At 51.2% G+C, this 20330-nt stretch overlaps 1 protein-coding gene and 1 long non-coding RNA gene across 3 annotated transcripts; one reads left to right on the plus strand and one right to left on the minus strand.

The window, feature by feature from the left end:
* Positions 1-332: 332 nt before the first annotated feature.
* On the minus strand, positions 333-12122 carry LOC144337191 (uncharacterized). Its single transcript, XR_013409924.1, has 3 exons — positions 11462-12122; positions 2014-2241; positions 333-607 (listed from the first exon to the last, which is right to left on the minus strand). It is a non-coding gene; the product is annotated as an uncharacterized LOC144337191 (long non-coding RNA).
* LOC106994800 (apolipoprotein C-I, acidic form) lies at positions 4780-9540 on the plus strand. Of its 2 annotated transcripts, XM_028839205.2 has the most exons (4): positions 4780-4897; positions 5042-5113; positions 5869-6004; positions 9364-9540. In XM_028839205.2, the coding sequence occupies exons 2-4, from the start codon at positions 5062-5064 to the stop codon at positions 9419-9421; spliced, it is 246 nt and encodes an 81-aa protein (XP_028695038.2). In that variant the 5' UTR covers positions 4780-4897; positions 5042-5061; the 3' UTR covers positions 9422-9540. The 2 variants fall into 2 exon arrangements, with proteins under 2 accessions (XP_028695038.2, XP_077836557.1); XM_077980431.1 differs by lacking the exon at positions 4780-4897 and having other exon boundaries at positions 4904-5113.
* Positions 12123-20330: the final 8208 nt, after the last annotated feature.

The following is a 20330-nucleotide window of genomic DNA, read 5'->3' on the forward strand; positions in this document are numbered from 1 at the left end:
TTACAGGCTTGAGCCACCGCGCCCGGCAGATTTTTTGTTTTTTGAGACAGAGTCTCACTCTGTTGCCCAGGCTGGAGTGCAGTGGCACCATCTCAGCCCACTGCAACCTCTGCCTCCCAGGGTCAAGCCTGCCTAGCTCTCTCCTCACTTCCTCCAGTTCTCTTCCAAAATCATCCCCTGCCAGATGTGGTGGCACATGCCTGTAATCCTAAGACTTTGAGAGGCCAAGGTGGGAGGATTGCTTCAGCTCAGGAGTTCAAGATCAGCCTGGGCAATAGCAAGACTCCATCCGTCCTAAAAAAAAAAAAAAAAAAAAAAAAAAAAAAAAAATTTGCTGGGCATGGTGGTGAACACCTTGGGGTTCCAGCCATGTGGGAGGCTGAGGTAGGAGGATGGCTTTGAATCAGGGAGGTTGAGGCTGCAGTGAGCCATGTTCTGAATTAGATACTGGTGATGATTGTGCAACCTTTCCAATATAGGAAAAACCATCGAACTGTACATTTTCAAAGGGTAAATGTAGCTGGACACGGTGGCTCATGTCTGTAACCCCAGCACTTTTGGAGGCCGAGTTGGGGAGATCACCTGAGGCTGGGAGTTTGAGACCAGCCTGACCAACATGGAGAAACCCCATCTCTATTAAAAATACAAAAAATTAGACGGGCATGGTGGCACACACCTGTAATCCCAGCTACTCCAAAGGCTGACGCAGGAGAATTGCTTGAACCCAGGAGGCAGAGGTTGCGGTGAGCCGAGATCACACCATTGTACTGCAGCCTGGGCAACAAGAGTGAAACTCCATCTCAAAAAAAAAATTAATAATTAATTAAGGCCGGGCGCGGTGGCTCAAGCCTGTAATCCCAGCACTTTGGGAGGCCGAGACGGGCGGATCACGAGGTCAGAAGATCGAGACCACGGTGACACGGTGAAACCCCGTCTCTACTAAAAAAAATACAAAAACTTAGCCGGGCGAGGTGGCGGGCGCCTGTAGTCCCAGCTACTCGGGAGGCTGAGGCAGGAGAATGGCGTAAACCTGGGAGGCGGAGCTTGCAGTGAGCTGAGATCCGGCCAGTGCACTCCAGCCTGGGCGACAGAGCGAGACTCCGTCTCAAAAAAAAAATAAATAAATAAATAAATAAATAAATAAATAATTAAGAAATTAGCCAGGCGTGGTGGCGGGTGCCTGGAGTCTCAGCTACTTGGGAGGCTGAGGCACGAGAATTTCTTGAACCTGCAGGGTGGAGGCTACAGTGAGCCTAGATTCCCCCACTGCACTCCAGCCTGGGCAACAGAGTGAGACTCAATCTCAAAAAAAAAAAATAAATAAAAGGAATGTGAATTATAATTCAATCTTTCAACATGCATTAGGAGGGACATTTCAAACTCTTTTTTACCCCAGCCTTCCCTACCATGACCCAGAGTATCCAGCCAGGAGGGGAGTGGCTAGAGATACCAGAAGATTAGCAGAGAGGAGGGTGCAGGGATTTGGGGGATGAGGGGGTGGGATTCAGACCTGGGACAGGATCCAGGGATAGAGAGAAAGAGATGAGAGTGGTTTGGGGGCTTGGTGACTTAGAGAACAGAGCTGCAGGCTCAGAGGCACACTGGAGTTTCTGGGCTCACCCTGCCCCCTTCCAACCCCTCAGTTCCCATCCTCCAGCAGCTGTTTGTGTGCTGCCTCTGAAGTCCAGCCTGAACAACTTTCAGCCTGTTCCCGTCCCTAAAATGGGCAAACATTGCAAGCAGCAAACAGCAAACACACAGCCCTCCCTGCGTGCTGACCTTGGAGCTGGGGCAGAGGTCAGAGACCTCCCTGGGGCCACGCCACCTCCAACATCCACTTGACCTCTTGGATTTTGGTGGAGAGGGGCAGAGGTTGTCCTGGCGTGGTTTAGGTAGTGTGAGAGGGTCTGGGTTCAAAACCACTTGCTTAGGCCGGGCACGGTGGCTCAAGCCTGTAATCCCAGCACTTTGGGAGGCCGAGACGGGCGGATCACAAGGTCAGGAGATCGAGACCATGCTGGCTAACCTGGTGAAACCCCGTCTCTACTAAAAAATACAAAAAACTAGCCGGGCGAGGTGGCGGGCGCCTGTAGCCCCAGCTACTCGGGAGGCTGAGGCAGGAGAATGGCGTGAACCCGGGAGGCGGAGCTTGCAGTGAGCTGAGATCCGGCCACTGGACTCCAGCCTGGGCGACAGAGCGAGACTCTGTCTCAAAAAAAAAAAAAAAACAAAACAAAACCACTTGCTGGTAGGGAAGTAAGTGGCTCCGCCCCCACCCCAAGCCTGTTTCCCCATCTGTACAATGGAAATGATAAAGATGCTCACCTGATAGTGTTTTTGTGGCAAATAAGTAAGTTTTTTTGTTTTGTTTTGTTTTGAGACAGAGTCTCGCTCTGTCGCCCAGGCTGGAGTGCGGTGGCATGATCTCAGCTCATTGCAAGCTCCACCTCCCGGGTTCACGCCATTCTCCTGCCTCAGCCTCTCCAGTAGCTGGGACTACAGGCGCCCGCCACCATGCCCGGCTAATTTTTTGTATTTTTAGTAGAGACGGGGTTTCACCGTGTTAGCCAGGATGGTCTCGATCTCCTGAAACTCGTGATCTACCCACCTCGGCCTCCCAAAGTGTTGGGATTACAGGTATAAGCCACTGCGCCCGGCTTGTTTTGTTTTTTGAGACGGAGTTTCGCTCTTGTTGCCCAGGCTGGAGTGCAATGGCACAATCTCATCTCACCACAACCTCTCTACCTGCCTCAGCCTCCCAAGTAGCTGGGATTACAAGCATGTGCCACCACACCTGGCGCATTTTGTATTTTTAGCAGAGACCGGGTTTTTCCATGTTGGTCAGCCTCAGCCTCCCAAAGCGCTAGGATTACAGGCGTGAGCCACTGCAGCCGGCCGAATTTTTTTTTTTTTTTTTTTGAGATGGAGTCTGGCTCTGTCATCCAGGCTGGAGTGCAGTGGCACCATGTCGGCTCACTGTAACCTCTGCCTCCCCATTTCAAGCTATTCTTGTGCCTCAGCCTCCCAAGTAGCTGGGATTATAGGCCTGCGCCACCACACCTGGCTAATTTTTTCTATTTTTAACAGGGACAGGGTTTCACCAGTTGGTCAGGCTGGTCTCGAACTCCTGACCTCAAATGATCCACCCGCCCAGGCCTCCCAAAGTGCTGGGATTACAGGCATGGCACACCACGCCTGGCTAAATTTTTATTTTTTTTCCTAGAGATGGGGTCTTATTATGTTGCCCAGGCTGGTCTCAAACTCCTGGGCTCAAGCAGATCCTCCCGCCTCAGCTTCCCAAAGTGGTGTGATTACAGGTGTGAGCCACTGCGCCCAGCCAGTAGCCCCCTCTTTGCCCCTCGCCGAGCCCTACTGGATGTTCTTGGTTGGGCGACAGTTTCCCCATCTATAAAACAGAAACTCCTATAGCAGAGGAGAGGATGAGGTTGGAAAAGCAGGAGCACTGTTTTCTATTCTTGTGGGGTCAGGGAAGCAGACATCTGGGTGGATGTTTGGGGAATGTTGGGCTCAGTTGGGGAAGTAGGGGGGCCCCTGGGGCTGACAGGGACTGGAAGCTCTGAGCCGGCCAGAGGGATGTTGCAATCCTGCCAGGGTCTGGTCTACGCTGTCCCTTTCACAACCACCCCCCTACCGCCAGGCTGACACGTGGTTGTGGGGGCACAAGGCCAGCCAACCTAGAGTCTGAGGCTGGGCCGAGGACACCCTCCCCACCAGCTGCCAGGGTCACTGGCGGTCAAAGGCAGCTGGTGGGGAAGGAATTGGACTCCAGCCTTGGGGGACGGATGTGGTGATGGGGGGAAGCAGGCTTGGTGCCAGGAGGGGCCTTGGAGGGTGAATAAGAGCAGATGGAGTGTTGTGGGGAGGTAGTCAGGCAAAGGGGGTGAGTCCTGGTGGAAGGGAGGAAGGGGCATACACTCAGAACTTTTCAGCCGAGGGTTTTAACTTTTTGAGATGGGGTCTCACTCTGTCCCACCAGGCTGGAGTGCAGTGGTGCAATCACAGCTCACTGCAGCCTTGAACTCCTGGGCTCAAGCAATCTTCCTACCTCAGCCTCTTGAGGAACTGGGACTACAGGTGTGCGCCACCACACCCAGTAATTTTTGAATTTTTTTGTAGAGATGAGGTCTCCCTATGTTGCCCAGGCTGGTCTCAAACTCCTGGGCTCAAGCAATCCTACCTCCTCAGCTTCCCAGAGCGCTGGAATTACAGGCATGAGCCACCACACCTGGCTAATGCAAGTGAGGTTTTTACAGTGTCGTCCAGCTAAGGTGACCCCCTCGCAAAAAAGGGAGACAGAACCATCAAGTTAAGAGCCCAGAGAGTATCAGGGTGGTCTGGGGTGCTTCAAGGGCTGATCTGAAAGAAATTGGAGGTGGCACGCAGGGTAGGAGTGCGGGGCCAACTGAGAGACCCCAGCAACATAAAGGAAGAGTTGTTGGGGCTAAGGAGGCTTGCTAAGAGAGGGGAAGTGGGGGAAAGAGGTGGTGTAGGGACATGGTGTGAATGAGGGGTGGATGAGATCACAGGGTTATTACTGGAAGGCCCCTGAGGGAGGATGTCCACAGAGACAGGACCGGGCTGCCCTCTGAGTTGAGGAAAGGGGCTATGGTAGTCTGAGGACCCCCTAGAGTCAGGGAGATTGGGAGGTGAGGGTGCTGAATGGTAAAAGGCTTTGGGGCTAAGGGAAGTGCCCGGGACCCCACCTGACCCCAACGCCCACGGGCCAGGGGCAGAGGAGAAAAACCTGGGTGGGCAGAAGGAGGCAGGCTCAGGAGGAGAGAGATCAACATCAACCTGCCCCGCCCCCTCCCCAGCCTGATAAAGGTCCTGCTGGTGGTACAGGACCTCCCAACGGAGCCCTCCAGCAAGGATTCAGGTTGGTGCTGAGTGTTTGGGAGGGACACCAGCCTCCACTCTGCAAGAACTCAAAAAAAGGAGATGAGGGTATCGTGGGAGGAAGAAAGGGAGGCACGGAGGAGGGTGCTACTGATCCCCTGCACCCCTCCCCCTCTGCCTCCAGAGTGCCCCTCCGGCCCCGCCATGAGGCTCTTCCTGTCGCTCCTGGTGGTGGTTCTGTCGATGGTCTTGGAAGGTAAAAGAGGGATGGGAGAATTGCGGAGTTGGACTTTTGGAAGAGTGAAGGTGGCTACAGGCCTGGGTCCCGGCTTAGAGGACCTCTGAGAGCTCTGGGGCCCCCTCTGGGTCGTGGTTGCCCCATTGTGGTCGGGTGGGTCTCCAGGTTCTCCCAGGCTCAGTTCGGCAGGCGCCAAATCTGCCCAGGAGAGCCCTAGCATCTGATGACGTATTGACGCCTACGCCTCTAGGATTGGCTGTCCTCCTTCTACCGCCTTGAAACTGGGTGATCAGGGCGAGGGGCTGTGGGAGGAGGTCAGTGCTGAGTAAGGCAATTCCCAGCGGCTTGAGCCCCACGCGGTCACTCCAGTATCCTCCCCATTCTAACCACATGATCCCCAAGGATCTCCTTATCCATCCCAGGATCCCATCCCAAGGGGGTTCCAATAACAAATTTTTGGCCGGGTGCGGTGGCTCATGCCTGTAATCTCGGCACTTTGGGAGGCCGAGGCAGGCAGATCACTTGAGGTCAGGAGTTCGAAACCAGCCTGGCCCACATGGTGAAACCCCATCTCTACTAAAAATACAAAACAATTAGCCAGTTGTGGTGGCGTGCGCTTGTAATCCCAGCTACCTGGGGGGCTGAGGCAGGAGAACTGCTTGAACTCAGGAAGTGGAGGTTGCAGTGAGCCGAGATCATAGCACTTGACACGGCAAGTCTGCGTCTCAAAAAGAAAAAAAAAATTTTTGCACCGCTGCCCATCTTCCTGGCAGGCCCAACCCCAGCCCAGGGGGTTCCAGACGTCTCCAACCCCTTTGATGTCCTGGAGGAGTTTGGAAAGACCCTGGAGGACAATGTTGGGGAATTCATCAACCTCATCACACAGAGTGAACTTCCTGCCAAGACACGGTTAGAACCCTTCCCAGGGCACAGGAGGGCTGGGCTGTGTTTTTGGGTGGAGCTGTGGAGGATGGTCCAAGATGGACAAATTGAAAAAAAACAAGTCCCAGAGAGGCTGACAGCGTCCTTCTGGTCACACAGCTAGATCTCAAGGATCTCAGACTTCAGGGACAGTTTCCCGGACTCCCATCCAGGCCACATTTTAAAAGATGGTCTTGGGCTGGGCGCCGTGGCTCATGCCTATAATCCCAACACTTTGGGAGGCCTAGGTGGGCAGATTGCCTGAGTTCAGGAGTTCGAGACCAGCCTGGCCAACATGGTGAAACCCTGTCTCTACTAAAATTACAAAAAAATTCGCCTGACATGGTGGCATGAACCTGTAATCCCAACTACTCGGGAGGCTGAGTCAGGAGAATTGCTTGCACCAGGAAGGTGAGGGTTGCAATGAGCCAAGATGGTGCCACTGCACTCCAGCCTGGGTGACAAAGCAACATTCCGTCTAAAAAAAGAAAAAGAAAAGATGGTCTTGCTCAAGTACAGTGGCTCATGACTGTGGGAGGATTGCTGGGGCCTAGGAGTTTGAGACCTGCCTGGCTAACGTGGCGAGATCCTGTCTCTATTTTTATTTTATTTATTTATTTATTTATTTATTTATTTATTTATTTATTTATTTATTTTGAGATGGAGTCTTGCTCTGTCTCCCAGGCTGGAGTGCAGTGGTACCATCTCGGCTCACTGCAACCTCTACCTCCCCAGTTCAAGCAATTCTCTGCCTCAGTCTCCTGACTAGCTGGGATTACAGGCGCCTGCCACCACGTCTGGCTAATTTTTTTTGTATTTTTATTAGAGACAGGGTTTCACATCTTGGCCAGGCTGGTCTTGAACTCCTGACCTTGTGATCCGCCTGCCTCGACCTCCCAAAGTGCTGGGATTACAGGTGTGAGCCACCACACCCGGCGATCCTGTCTCTAAAAAAAAAAAGCCTGGGCGCAATAGCTCACGCCTGTAAACCAGCACTTTGGGAGGCCGAGTCGGGCAGATCACCTGAGGCTGGGAGTTCAAGACCAGCCTGACCAACATGGAGAAACCCCATCTCTATTAAAAATACAAAAAATTAGACGGGCATGGAGGTATATGCCTCTATTCCTAGCTACTTGGGAGGCTGAGGCAGGAGAATCACTTGAACCTGGGAGGCAGAGGTTGCAGTGAGCGGAGATCATGCCACTGCATTCCAGCCTGGGCAACAATAGCGAATTCCTGTCTCGAAAAAAAAACAAAAAACAAAAAACAGATGGTCTTGTGGGGTAATGGAGGACCCAAACTTGGCCAGACCTGTGTCCCCAGGCTGGCATAGAGCCCCTTACTCCCTGTGTGATCTTAAGAGAGAGGCATTACTGTGAGCCTCAGTTTCCTTCCTGTAAAATGGTGGTTCTGAGGGGAAGTAAAGGAGAGGGTCTACAGGGTGTCTGGCACATTGTAGATGCTCAGTGCATCTTTAAATCCACCCTTGCTCCCTGTGGCAAGTTAGAGAATCATTCCTTAACACATATTTATTGAGCATCTGTTAAGTGCTGGAAACTGTTTCATTGTGGGCAATAAAACAGTGAAGAACATGCTGAGCACGGTCGCTCACACCTGTAATCCCAGCACTTTGGAAGGTTTGGAAGGCTGAGGTGAGTGGGTCACTTGAGGTCAGGAGTTTGAGAACCCTGTCTCTACTAGAAATACAAAAAATTACCCAGGCATGATGGCATGTACCTGTAGTCCCAGCTACTCGGGAGGCTGAGGCAAGAGGATCCCTTGAGCCCAGGAGGTTAAGGCTGCAGTGAGCTATGTTTGTGCCACTTCACTCCAGCCTGGGCAACAGAATGAGACCCTGTCTCAACAAGAAAGAAAAGAAAAGAAAAGAAAAGAAAAGAAAAGAAAAGAAAAGAAGGAAGGAAAGAGAGGAAGAGGGGGAGGAAGGAAGGAAGGAAGGGAGGGAGGGAGGGAGGGAGGGAAAGGGAGGGAGGCAGGAAGGGAGGGAGGGAGGGAAAATCTAGCCAGGACTAAACTTAGAAAGATTGGAAGCCAGGTGTAGTGGCTCATGCCTGTAATTCCAGCACCTTGGGAGGCCAAGGCAGGCGGATCACCTGAGGTCGGGAGTTCAAGACCAGCCTGACCAACATGGAGAAACCGTCATCTCCACTAAAAATACAAAAGTAGGCCAGGCACAATGGCTCATGCCTGTAATCCCAGCACTTTGGGAGGCCGAGGTGGGTGGGTTGCCTGAGGTCGGGAGTTTGAGACCAGCCTGACCAACAAGGAGAAAACCTGTCTCTTCTAAAAAAAAAATACAAAAAATTAGCCGGGCATGGTGGCGCATGCTTGTAATCCCAGCTACTCGGGATGATGGGGCAGGGGAATCGCTTGAACCTGGGAGCCGGAGGTTGCGGTGAACCGAGATCGCGCCATTGCACTCCAGCCTGGGCAACAAAGGCGAAACTCTGTCAAAAAAAAAAAAAAAGGAAGGAGGGAAGGGAAGGGAAGGGAGGGGAGGGGAGGGGAGAGGAGAGGAGAGGGGAGGGGAGGGGAGGGGAGGAGGGAGGGAGGGAGGGAGGGAGGGAGGAAGGAAGGAAGGAAGGAAGGAAGGAAGGAAGGAAGGAAGGAAGGAAGGAAGATTGGAGGGAGAGGCAAAGGTCCTAAGCCAAGAAGGTTGATCGATAATCATAATCAAGAGCGGGTGGCATTCCAGGCATGTGAACAGCCTGGGTATAGGCAGGGAGACTGGAAAGTACCTTTGAATGAGAACAGCTAAGGCAAGGGCAGATTGGAAGAAAGAGTTGGTAGCAAGAGATGGCAGGCCTTGAAAGCCAGGCCAGGGTTTTTTTTGTTTTTTTTTTTCTGAGATGGAGTCGTCACGCTGTTGCCTAGGCTGGAATGCAGTGGCGTGATCTTGACTCATTGCGATCTCCACCTCCCAGGGTCAAGCAATTCTGCCTCAGCCTCCTGAGTAGCCGGCATGCACCACCATGCGTGGCTAATTTTTGTAATTTAGTAGAGACAGGGATTCGCCATGTTGGCCAAGCTGGTCCTGAACTCCTGACCTCAAGTGATCTGCCTGTCTCGGCCTTCCAAAGTGCTGGGATTACAGGCGTGAGCCACCATGCCCAATCAAGGGTAAAGTGTTTAGACTTCATCGTGCTCTGGTCCATCTGGGAAACTGAAGCACAGAAGTTGGCCCACCCAGCCCAGCGGACCTCCTAATCCCACAGACAGTGGGGATGGAGATTCAGGAAGGGGAAGAGGTGGGAGTCAGGTAGCAGGTAGAATGTGGACAGCCTGGGAGGGGCTGCACACGGTGACCCCTTCCTTATCCCTCCCCACAGGGATTGGTTTTCAGAGACATTTCGGAAAGTGAAGGAGAAACTCAAGATTAACTCATGAGCACCTGAAGGGTGGCATCCCAGGAGGGGGCTCTGAAATTTCCCGCACCTCAGCATCTGTGCTGAGGACTCCCTCCATGTGGCCCCAGGTGCCACCAATAAAAAGCCTATAGAAAATTCTCTCCTGAGTGCTTCTTCACTGTGGGCCAGGGGTGCCAGAGAGGGTAGGGGGTGCGGGAGAGGGCAGAGGCTGTACCTTAGAGACTCCTCACAAGCCCTCCAATGCCCCATCTCCTTGTCCTGTGCTGAGGATGTTTTAACTCCGTGGTCTCAAAAGAATCTTCCTAAGAACCTTGCAAACTGGGCCTTATTAATCCCATAAGGGCATTGAGGCCCAGAGAGGTGAGGCTACTTGTGTAAGGTCACACAGCCAGGAAGTGGAGAACTGGGACTAGATTGAACCCTCAACCTGGCAATGTCACTACGCTACTCTTTTCCTGGTGTGGTCTACCCGAGATGAGGGGTTGAGGTTGTTTTATGTTTTGTTGTTTTGAAACGGAGTTTTGCTCCTCTTGCCCAGGCTGGAGTACAATGGCATAATCTCAGTTCACTGTGACCTCTGCCTCCCAGGTTCAAGTGATTCTCCTGCCTCAACCTCCCAAGTAGCTGGGATTACAGGCGTGTGCCACCACACCTAGCTAATTTTTGTATTTTTAGTAGAGATGAGGTTTCTCCATGTTGATCAGGCTGGTCTCGAACTCCTGACTTCACATGATCCACCTGCCTTGGCCTCCCAAAGTGCTGAGATTACAGGCATGAGCCACCGTGCCTGGCCTTTTTTTTTTTTTCTTGACACAGAGTCTCACTCTGTCCCCCAGGCTGGAGTGCAATGTCGTGATCTCAGCTCACTGCAACCTCTGCCTCCTGGGGGATTCTCCTGCCTTAGCCTCCCTAGTAGCTGGCATTACAGGCATGTGCCACCACACCCAGCTAATTTTTTTGTACTTTTAGTAGAGATGGAGTTTTGCTATGTTGGCCAGGCTGGTCTCAAACTCCTGACCTCAAGTGATCCACCCGCCTTGGCATCCCAAAGTGCTGGGACTACAGGTGTGAGCCACCTCACCCAGCTTAAGATTTCATAAGAACGATATTTGTAAGCCATATAACTAATAAGGGGTTAATATTCAAAATATATAAGGGACTCCTACAATGCTAGTGGGAACACCAAACACCGCAGCCACTGTGGAAAACAGTATGGGGGTTCCTCAAAACGTTAAAAACAGAACTACCAAATGATGCCGTAATCTCATTTCTGGGTATTTATTCCAAAGAATTGAAATCAGGACCTTGAAGAGATACCTGCCCTCCCCTGTTCACTGCAGCTCTGCTCAATACCCAAGATATGGAAACAACCTAAATGTTTATCAACAGATGAATGGGTCAAGGAAATGTGGTCTATACATGCAATGGAATGTAATGCAGCCTTAAAATGGAAATCCTAGCTGGGCTCAGTGGCTCACCCTTGTAATCCCAGCACTTTGGGCGGCCGAGGCGGGCAGATCACTTGAGGCCAGGAATTTGAGACCAACTGGGCCAACATGGCGAAACCCGTCTCTACTAAAAATACAAAAAAATTAGCTGGGCGTGGTGATGGGTGCCTGTAAACTCAGCTACTCGAGAGGCTGAGGCAGGAGAATCACTTGAACTCGGGAGGCGGAGGTTGCAGTGAGCGGAGATCACGCCATTGCACTCCAGCCTGGGTAACAAGAGCAAAACTCAGTCTCAAAAAAAAAAAAAAGAAAAGGAAATCCTGAAGCTGGGCGCGGTGGCTCACGCCTGTAATCCCAGCACTTTGGGAGGCCAAGGCAGGAGGGTCAGTCGAGGCCAGGAGTTGGAGACCATCCTGGCCAACATGGTGAAACCCCATCTCTACTAAAAATACTAACATTAGCCAGGTGTGGTGGTGTGCACCTGTAATCCCAGCTACTTGGGAGGCTGAGGCATGAGAATCGCTTGAACCCAGGAGGTGGAGACTGCAGTGAGCCAAGATCATGCCACTGCACTTCAGCCTGGGTGTCAGAGCAAGGCTCCATCTCAAAACATGAAAGGAAATCCTGGGCCGGGCGCGGTGGTTCACGCCTGTAATCCCAGCACTTTGGGAGGCCAAGGCAGGCGGATCACAAGGTCAGGAGTTTGAGACCAGCCTGGCCAATATGGTGAAACCCCGTCTCTACTACAAATACAAAAATTAGCCGGGCATGGTGGCGGGCACCTGTAGTCCCAGCTACTCAGGAGGCTGAGGCAGGAGAATTGCCTGAACCCGGGAGGCAGAGGTTGCAGTGAGCCAAGATTGTGCCACTGCATTCCAGCCTGGGCAACAGAGCGAGACTGTGTCTCAAAAAAAAGAAAAGAAAAAAAGAAAATAGGAAATCCTGGGCTGGGTGCAGTGGCTCACACCTATAATCCCAGCACTTTGGGAGGCCAAGGCAGGTGCATTACAAGGTCAGGAGATTGAGACCATCCTGGCTAACATGGTGAAACCCCGTTTCTACTAAAAATACAAAAAAAATAGCCGGGCGTAGGGGCATGGGGGTGGGCGCCTGTAGCCCCAGCTACTCGGGAGGCTGAGGCAGGAGAATGGTGTGAACCCAGGAGGCAGAGCTTGCAGTGAACCAAGATTGGGCCACTGCACTCCAGCCTGGAGGACAGAGCAAGACTCTGTCTCAAAAAAAAAAAAAAAAAAAAAGAAAAAGGAAATCCTGAAGGTGGGCACAGTGTCTTATGCCTGTAATCCCAGCGCTTTGGAGGGCTGAGGTGGGAGGATCATTTGAGGCCAGGAGTTCAAGACTAGCCGGGGTAACATGGTGAGACACTGTTTCTACCAAAAAATAAAAAATAAAAAGATATAAAGAGAATAAATAAATGTATAAATATTACTCTCTGGGGTTAATGTATTCCCTTCTCCCCGAAAATCAATTCTCCAAACTCCTATACTGTCCTCTCTTCTCACTCAGCAGTCTGTTAGAACTCAAGTCAGACTTTTTGTTTGTTTGTTTTTTGAGGCAGAGTCTCACTCTGTTGCCTAGGCTGGAGTGCAGCAGCACCATCTCAGCCCACTGCAACCTCTGCCTCCCAGGTTCAAGCGATTCTCCTGCTCAGCCTCCCGAGTAGCTGGGACTACAGGCGTGTGTGTGCCACCACACCCAGGTAATTTTTGTATTTGTAGTAGAGACAGGGTTTCGCCATGTTGCCCAGGCTGGTCTCGAACTCCTGAGCTCTAGCGATCAACCCTCCTCGGCCTCCCAAAGTGCTGGGGTTACAGGCATGAACCACCGTGTCCGGCCTCAAGGCAGACTATGCTCTTCCTCTGCTCAGAACTCTCCTGACTCTCAGAGTCAACCCAGAAGAACTTACCAAAGGCCTATAAACGGAACACTACCCTGTCCATGATCGCCTCATCTCTGTCTCTCTGCCCATCACTCACAAGCAACTCCTCGCTATTCCTCCAACGTATTGGGCACACTCCCACCACAGGGCCCTTGCAGTTCCTGTTCCTCTTCCTGGAATGCTCTTCCCAGGGGTCCAGATATCTGCCTGACTCCCTCCTCACTTCCTCCGGTTCTCTTCCAAAATCATCCCTTGCCAGACGTGGTGGCACACGCCTGTAATCCTAACACTTTGAGAGGCCAAGGTGGGAGGATTGCTTCAGCTCAGGAGTTCAAGACCAGCCTGGGCAACATAGCAAGACCCCATCACTCCTAAAAAAAAAAAAAAAGAAGAAAAATTAGCTGGGCATGGTGGTGCACACCTGTGGGCCCAGCCACTCGGGAGGCTGAGGTAGGAGGATGGCTTTGAATCAGGGAGGTTGAGGCTGCAGTGAGCCATGTTCTGAATTAGATACTGGTGATGATTGTGCATCCTTGCCAGTATAGGAAAAACCATTGAACTGTACACTTTAAAAGGGTAAATTTAGCCGGACGCAGTGGCTCATGCCTGTAATCCCAGCACTTTCGGATTCCGAGGCGGGCAGATCACTTGAGCTTAACAGTTCTAAACCAGCCTGACCAACATGGTGAAACCCCATCTCTACTAAAAATTTAAAAATTAGCCAGGCATGGTGGCAGGTGCCTGTAGTCTCAGCTACTTGGGAGGCTGAGGCATGAGAATTTCTTGAACCTGGGGGCAGAGGCTACAGTGAGCTGAGATTGCCCCACTGCTCTCCAGCCTGGGCAACAGAGTGAGACTCAATCTCAAAAAAAAAAAAAAAAAAAAAAAAAAAAAGGTAAATTTTATGGAATGTGAATTATAACTCAATTTTTCAACATGCATTAGGAGGGACATTTCAAACTCTTTTTTACCCCAGCCTTCCCTACCATCACCCAGAGTATCCAGCCAGGAAGGGAGCGGCTAGAGACACCAGAAGATTAGCAGAGAGGAGGGTGCAGGGATTTGGGGGATGAGGGAATGGGATTCAGACCAGGGACAGGATCCAGGGATAGAGAGAAGGAGATGAGAGTGGTTTGGGGGCTTGGTGACTTAGAGAACAGAATTGCAGGCTCTGTTTTTGGGTTCTGGGGCCCACCCCGCCCCCTTCCGATCTCTTAGTTCCCATCCTCCAGCAGCTGTTTGTGTGCTGCCTCTGAAGTCCAGCCTGAATGACCTTCAGCCTGTTCCCGTCCCTGAGATGGGCAAACATTGCAAGCAGCAAACAGCAAACACACAGCCCTCCCTGCGTGCTGACCTTGGAGCTGGGGCAGAGGTCAGAGACCTCCCTGGGCCCACGCCACCTCCAACATCCACTTGACCTCTTGGATTTTGGTGGAGAGGGGCCGAGGTTGTCCTGGCCTTGTTAGGTAGTGTGAGAGGGTCCCGGTTCAAAACCACCCCCTGCTGGTTGGGGAGTTGTCAGTAAGTGGCTCCGCCCCCACCCCAAGCCTGTTTCCCCATCTGTACAATGGAAGTTACAAAGATGCTCACCTGATAGGGTTTTTGTGGCAAATAAGTAAGTGGTTTTTTTTTTTTTTTGAGACGGAGTCTTGCTGTGTCACCCAGGCTGGAATGCAATGGCGTAATCTCAGCTCACTGCAACCTCCACCTCCTGGGTTCAAGCGATTCTCTTGCCTCAGCCTCCCGAGTAGCTGGGATTACAGGCATGCACCACCACACCCACCTAATTTTTTGTATTTAGTAGAGACGGGGTTTCATCATGTTGGTCAGGCTGGTCTTGAACTCCTGACCTCAGGTGATCCACCTGCCTCAGCCTCCCGAAGTGTTGGGATTACAGGCGTGAGCCACTGTGCTCGGCCTTGGTTTCTTTTTTTTTTTGAAATGGAGTCTTGCTCTGTCACCCAGGCTGGAGCACAGTGGTGCAATCTCGGCTCACTGCCAACTCCATCTCCCGGGTTCAAGTGATTCTCCTGCCTCAGCCTCCCGAGTAGCTGGGACTACAGGTATGTGCCACCACACCCAGCTAATTTTTGTACTTTTAGTAGAGACGGGGTTTCACCATGTTGGTGGTCTCAATCTCTTGACCTTGTGATCCACCTGCCTCGGCCTCCCAAAGTGCTGGTATTACAGGCGTGAGCCACCACGCCCGGCCCCCCCACTTTTTTTTTTTTTTTTTTTTGAGATGGAATCTGGCTCTGTCACCCAGGCTAGAGTGCATTGCGCCATCTTGGCTCACTGCAACTTCTGCCTCCTGGGTTCAAGCGATTCTCCTGCCTCAAGCTCCCAAGTAGCTGGGATTATAGGCGCCCACCACCATGCCTGGCTAATTTTTTTTTTTTTTTTTTTTTTTTTGAGACGGAGTCTCGCTCTGTCACCCAGGCTGGAGTGCAGTGGCCGGATCTCAGCTCACTGCAAGCTCCTCCTCTCGGGTTCACGCCATTCTCCTGCCTCAGCCTCCCGAGTAGCTAGGACTACAGGCACCCGCCACTTCGCCCGGCTAGTTTTTTGTATTTTTTAGTAGAGACGGGGTTTCACCGTATTAGCCAGGATGGTCTCGATCTCCTGACCTCATGATCCGCCTGTCTCGGCCTCCCAAAGTGCTGGGATTACAGGCTTGAGCCACCGCGCCCGGCCTGCCTGGCTAATTTTTGTATTTTTAGTGGAGACAGGGTTTCACTGTATTGTCCAGGCTGATCTCAAACTCCTGACCTCAAGTGATCTGCCCGTGTCAGCCTCCCAAAGTACTGGGATTACAGGCATGAGCCACTATGCCCCACTCCTATTAAGTACATTAATCATCTAAAAGCCCTGCTGTGGTTCCTGCCACACAGTGTGTGCTGGGGAAGCATGCACTAATGAAACAGCAGCTGGCGTTGACGGAGCACCTATGCAGCATTTTCTGTGCACGATCTTTACTCTACCGGGCAACCCTATGGGGGTAGGTAGTCCATGACTGCCATTCATGGATGAAGAAACAGGCCCAGACAGGTGAAGCAACTTGCCCCAGGTCATACCGCTAGAAAGAGGTAGAATCGGCCAGGCCTAGTGGCTAACGCCTATAATCCCAGCACTTTGGGAGGCCGAGGCAGGCGGATCACTTGAGGTCAGGAGTTCAAAACCAGCCTGGCCAACATGGTGAAACCCCATCTCTACTAAAAATACAAAAATTAGCCGGGCGTGGTGGCGGACGCCTGTGATCCCAGCTACTCAAGAGGCTGAGGCAGAAGAATTGCTTGAACCCAGGAAGTGGAGGTTGCAGTAAGCCAAGATCATATCACTGCACTCCAGCCTGGGCGACTGAGCAAGACTCCATCTCAAAAAAAAAAAAAAAAAAAAAAGAGGCTGGGCACAGTGCCTCACATCTGTAATCCCAGCACTTTGGGAGGCCTTGGCGTGTGGATCACCTGAGGTCAGGATTTCAAGACCAGCCTGGCCAATGTGGTGAAACCCTGTCTATACTAAAAATGCAAAAATTAGCTAGACGTGGTGGCAAGCGCCTGTAGTCCCAGCTACTCAAGAAGCTGAGGTAGGAGAATTGCTTGAACCCAGGAGATGGAAGTTGCAGTGAGCTGAGATCGCGCCACTGCACTACAGCATGGGCGATAGAGCAAGACTCCGTCTCAAAAAAGAAAGAAAGGAAGAAAGAAAGAAAGAGAGAGAGAGAGGGAGGGAGGGAGGGAGGGAGGGAGGGAGGAAGAAAGGAAAGGAGAGGAGAGGAGAGGAGAGGAGAGGAGAGGAGAGGAGAGGAGAGGAGAGGAAAGGAAGAAAAAGGTAGAGTCAGGCTCTGAACCCCACACCAAGCTGGTTTTCATAACACAACACATAATGGGTTTGTTTTTGTTTTTTATTTTGGGTTTTTGTTTGCTTGTTGTGGAGACAGGGTCACCCAGGCTGTAGTGCAATGGTACAATCATAGCTCACTGTAGCCTTGAACTCCTAGACTCAAGCAATCCTCCCACCTCGGCCTCCTCAGTAGCTGGGACTACAGGTGCATGCCACCACGCCTGGCTAATTTTTTTTATTTTTAGTAGAGATGAGGTCTCCCTGTGTTGCCCAGACTAGTGTCTAACTCCTGGGCTCAGGTGATCCTCCCACAAGGGATTACAAGGGATTACAGGCATAAGCCACCATGCTGGCCCCCCTTTTTTTTTTTTTTTTTTTGAGACGGAGTCTCTTACTGTCACCCAAGCTGGAGTGCAATGGCGCGATCTCGGCTCACTGCAACCTCTGCCTCCCGGGTTCAAGCAATTCTCCTGCCTCAGCCTCCTGAGTAGCTGAGATTACAGGTGCCCACCACCACACCCAGCTAACTTTTTTTTTTTTTTTGGTATTTTTAGTAGAGACAGGGTTTCACCATGTTGGTCAGGCTGGTCTCGAACTCCTGACCTTGTAATCCACCTGCCTTGGCCTCCCAAAGTGATGGAATTAGAGGCATGAATCACTGCACCCGGCTTTTTTTTTTTTTTTTTTTTTTAAGAGATGGGGGTCTTACTATGTTGCCCAGGCTAGGCTCTCAAACTCCTGGGCTCAAGGAATCCTCCTACCACAGCTTCCTGAGTAGCTGGGGCTACAGTACCTGGCTGTTTTTGGTTTTTATAATTGTGATAAAATATAAACAACATGGCTGGGTGCAGTGGCTCAGCCCTGTAATCCCAACGCTTTGGGAGGTCGAGGTGGGAGGATTACTTGAGCCTAGGAGTTCAAGACCAGCCTGGGCAACTTGGCAAAACCCTGTCTCTACAAAAATAAAAAAATTAGCTGGGTGGCCAGGTGCGGTGGCTCATGCCTGCAATCCCAGCACTTTGGGAGGCTGAGGTGGGTGGATCACTTGAGAGGTCAGCAGTTCGAGACCATCCTGGCCAACATGGTGAAAACCCGTCTCTTTAAAAATACAAAAAATTGAGCCGGGCATGGTGGCTCATGCCTGTAATCCTAGCACTTTGGGAGGCTGAGGCAGGTGGATCACCTGAGGTCAGGAGTTCGAGCCCAACCTGGCCAACATTGTGAAACCCCGTCTCTACTAAAAATACAAAAAATTAGCTAGGCGTGGTGGCAGGTGCCTATAATTCCAGCTACTAAGGAGGCTGAGGCCGGAGAATTGCTTGAACCTGGGAGGCGGAGGTTGCAGCGAGTTGAGATCATACCTTTGCACTCCAGCCGGGGCAACAAGAGCGAAACTCTGTCTCAAATAAATAAATGCATACATACATGCATACATACACACATACATACATACAAAAACTTTGCTGGGCATGGTTGCCGCGCGCCTGTAATTCCAGCTACTCAGGAGGCTGAAGCAGGAGAATCACTTGAACCAGGGAGGCAGAGGTTGCAGTGAGCCAAGATCGTGCCATTGCACTCTAGCCTGGGTGACAGAGTGAGACTCCACCTCAAAAACAAAAACAAAACTTACCATTGCAGCCATTTTTAGGTGTACAGTTCAGTGGCATTAAGTACATTCACCTTGTTGTGCAACCATCACCACTATTTCCAGGATATCTTCGTCATCCCAAACAGAAACTCTGGGTGTTTTCAATCTGCTGATGATTGTTACCAAGGAACTCCAGGGGACATCTGCTGTGCTCATGCTGGGGCCTCTGGGATGGACAGGATTCTGCCAAGGCAGACATTTGGGTCAAGATAGTCCTGCACAGTTGTTCAGGTTGTGGCCAAGATTGGGTTTGCAGATTTGTTATGTAAAAATGCAGGATGCTCAGTTACATTTGAATTTCAGATTAATAGCAAAAAAACTTTTTGGTACAATTCCCAAATATTGCATGGGACATATTTATACTAAAACATCATGCACTGTTGATTTGAAATTCAAATATAATTGGGCCTCCTCTACTTCATCTGGCAAGCGTAGACAAAAGAGTCCAGTCCACAGTCCCCTGACTGAGCCATGTGCCCTGGGGTGCAGCTGGGTCCGTCAAGAGAAAAATGTTCTATTTATGGCACTATTTCTGGCCTGATGTGGGTTGTTTTTTTTTTTTTTTTTTTTTTTTTAGACAGACTCTCACTCTATCGCCCAGGCTGGAGTGCAGTGGCACAATCTCAGCTCACTGTAATCTTCGCCTCCCAGGTTGAAGCGATTCTCCTGCCTCAGCCTCCTGAGTAGCTGGAACTACAGGCACACGCCGCCACACCCAGCTAATTTTTGTATTTTTAGTAGAGACGGGGTTTCACTATGTTGGCCATGATGGTCTCGATCTCCTAACCTCATGATCCACCCGCCTTGGCCTCCCAAAGTGCTGGGATTACAGGTATGAGTCACCATACCTGGCCTTTGTTGGTTTTTGTTGTTGTTAATGTTGTTTTGTTTTTGAGACAAGGTCTCGCTCCATTGCCCCCCACTGAGTAGCTGGGATTATAGGCATGCACCACCACACCTGGCTAATTTTTGTATTTTTAGTAGAGACCAGGTTTCACTATGTTTCCCAGGCTGGTCTTGAACTCCTGGCCTCAAGTGATCCACCTGCCTCAGCCTCCCAAAGTGCTGGGATTTCAGGTGGGAGCCACCGCCCTGGCCCAGGACCTGATGTTGATGACCTCCTACTATGTGCACCTGCAGCTCTCCTGCATAGGCCTCAGCCCTCCTGCATGAGGACGCTGGGAGGCAGGTGCTCCCTATCAACCCCATGTTACAGTTGAACAAATTGAGCCCTGGAAAAGAAAACGTATTTGCCCAGGTCATGCGGTGAAGGAGTGGGGGATTCGAAGCCCAGGTCTGTCTGAAGCCAGAGTCACCTGGAGGAGAAAGAGCTGGAATTGAGAACTTAAGGAATGCGTGGAGATGATCGGGTTCCACCCTACCCGGAAAGAAACAGAGGCTGGAGACATGAGACTGTGTTGCTATTTCCTGCCATCATCCCTTAGGCCCTGTTGAGGCCCTACCACAAGCCTGGCCCTGCAGCCCAGTGGCTAGAAGAAATTAGACACAAAATAATAATAACAGCGATGATCTTTGAGCACCTATAATGCCAGGCTCCATGGTAAGAGCCTTCTTTGTTTTTGTTTTGTTTTGTTTTGTTTTGAGACAGAATCTTTTTGTCACCCAGGCTGAAGTGCAATGGCGTGATCGTGGCTCACTGTAGCCTTCACCTCCCGGGTTCAAGTGATTCTCCTGCCTCAGTCTCCTGAGTAGCTGGGATTACAGGCGCGTGTCACTATGTCTGGCTAATTTTTGTATTTTTAGTAGAGACAGGGTTTCACCGTGTTGGCCAGGTTGGTCTCAAACTTCTGGCCTCATATGATCTGCCCACCTCGGCCTCCCAAAGTGTTGGGATTACAGGCATGAGCCACTGTGCCTTTCTTTGTATTTGTTCAAGTAATATCCTGAAATATGTACTATGTCTCACACTTTATAGAGGAGGAAACAGGCCAGCAAATGAGGCTGTCGTGGGAGGTGGAGACAGGATTTGAACCTGCTTCAGTGCAGGAGGCTCAAGAGCCTCTGTCTTCTCTCAGAGCACGGTGTGGGAGGGTGGGAAGGAGGGAGGCCCACAGAGGCATGACCTCTGATT

Source organism: Macaca mulatta, chromosome 19 (genome assembly GCF_049350105.2).
Source record: "Macaca mulatta isolate MMU2019108-1 chromosome 19, T2T-MMU8v2.0, whole genome shotgun sequence".
Taxonomy (NCBI): domain Eukaryota; kingdom Metazoa; phylum Chordata; class Mammalia; order Primates; family Cercopithecidae; genus Macaca; species Macaca mulatta.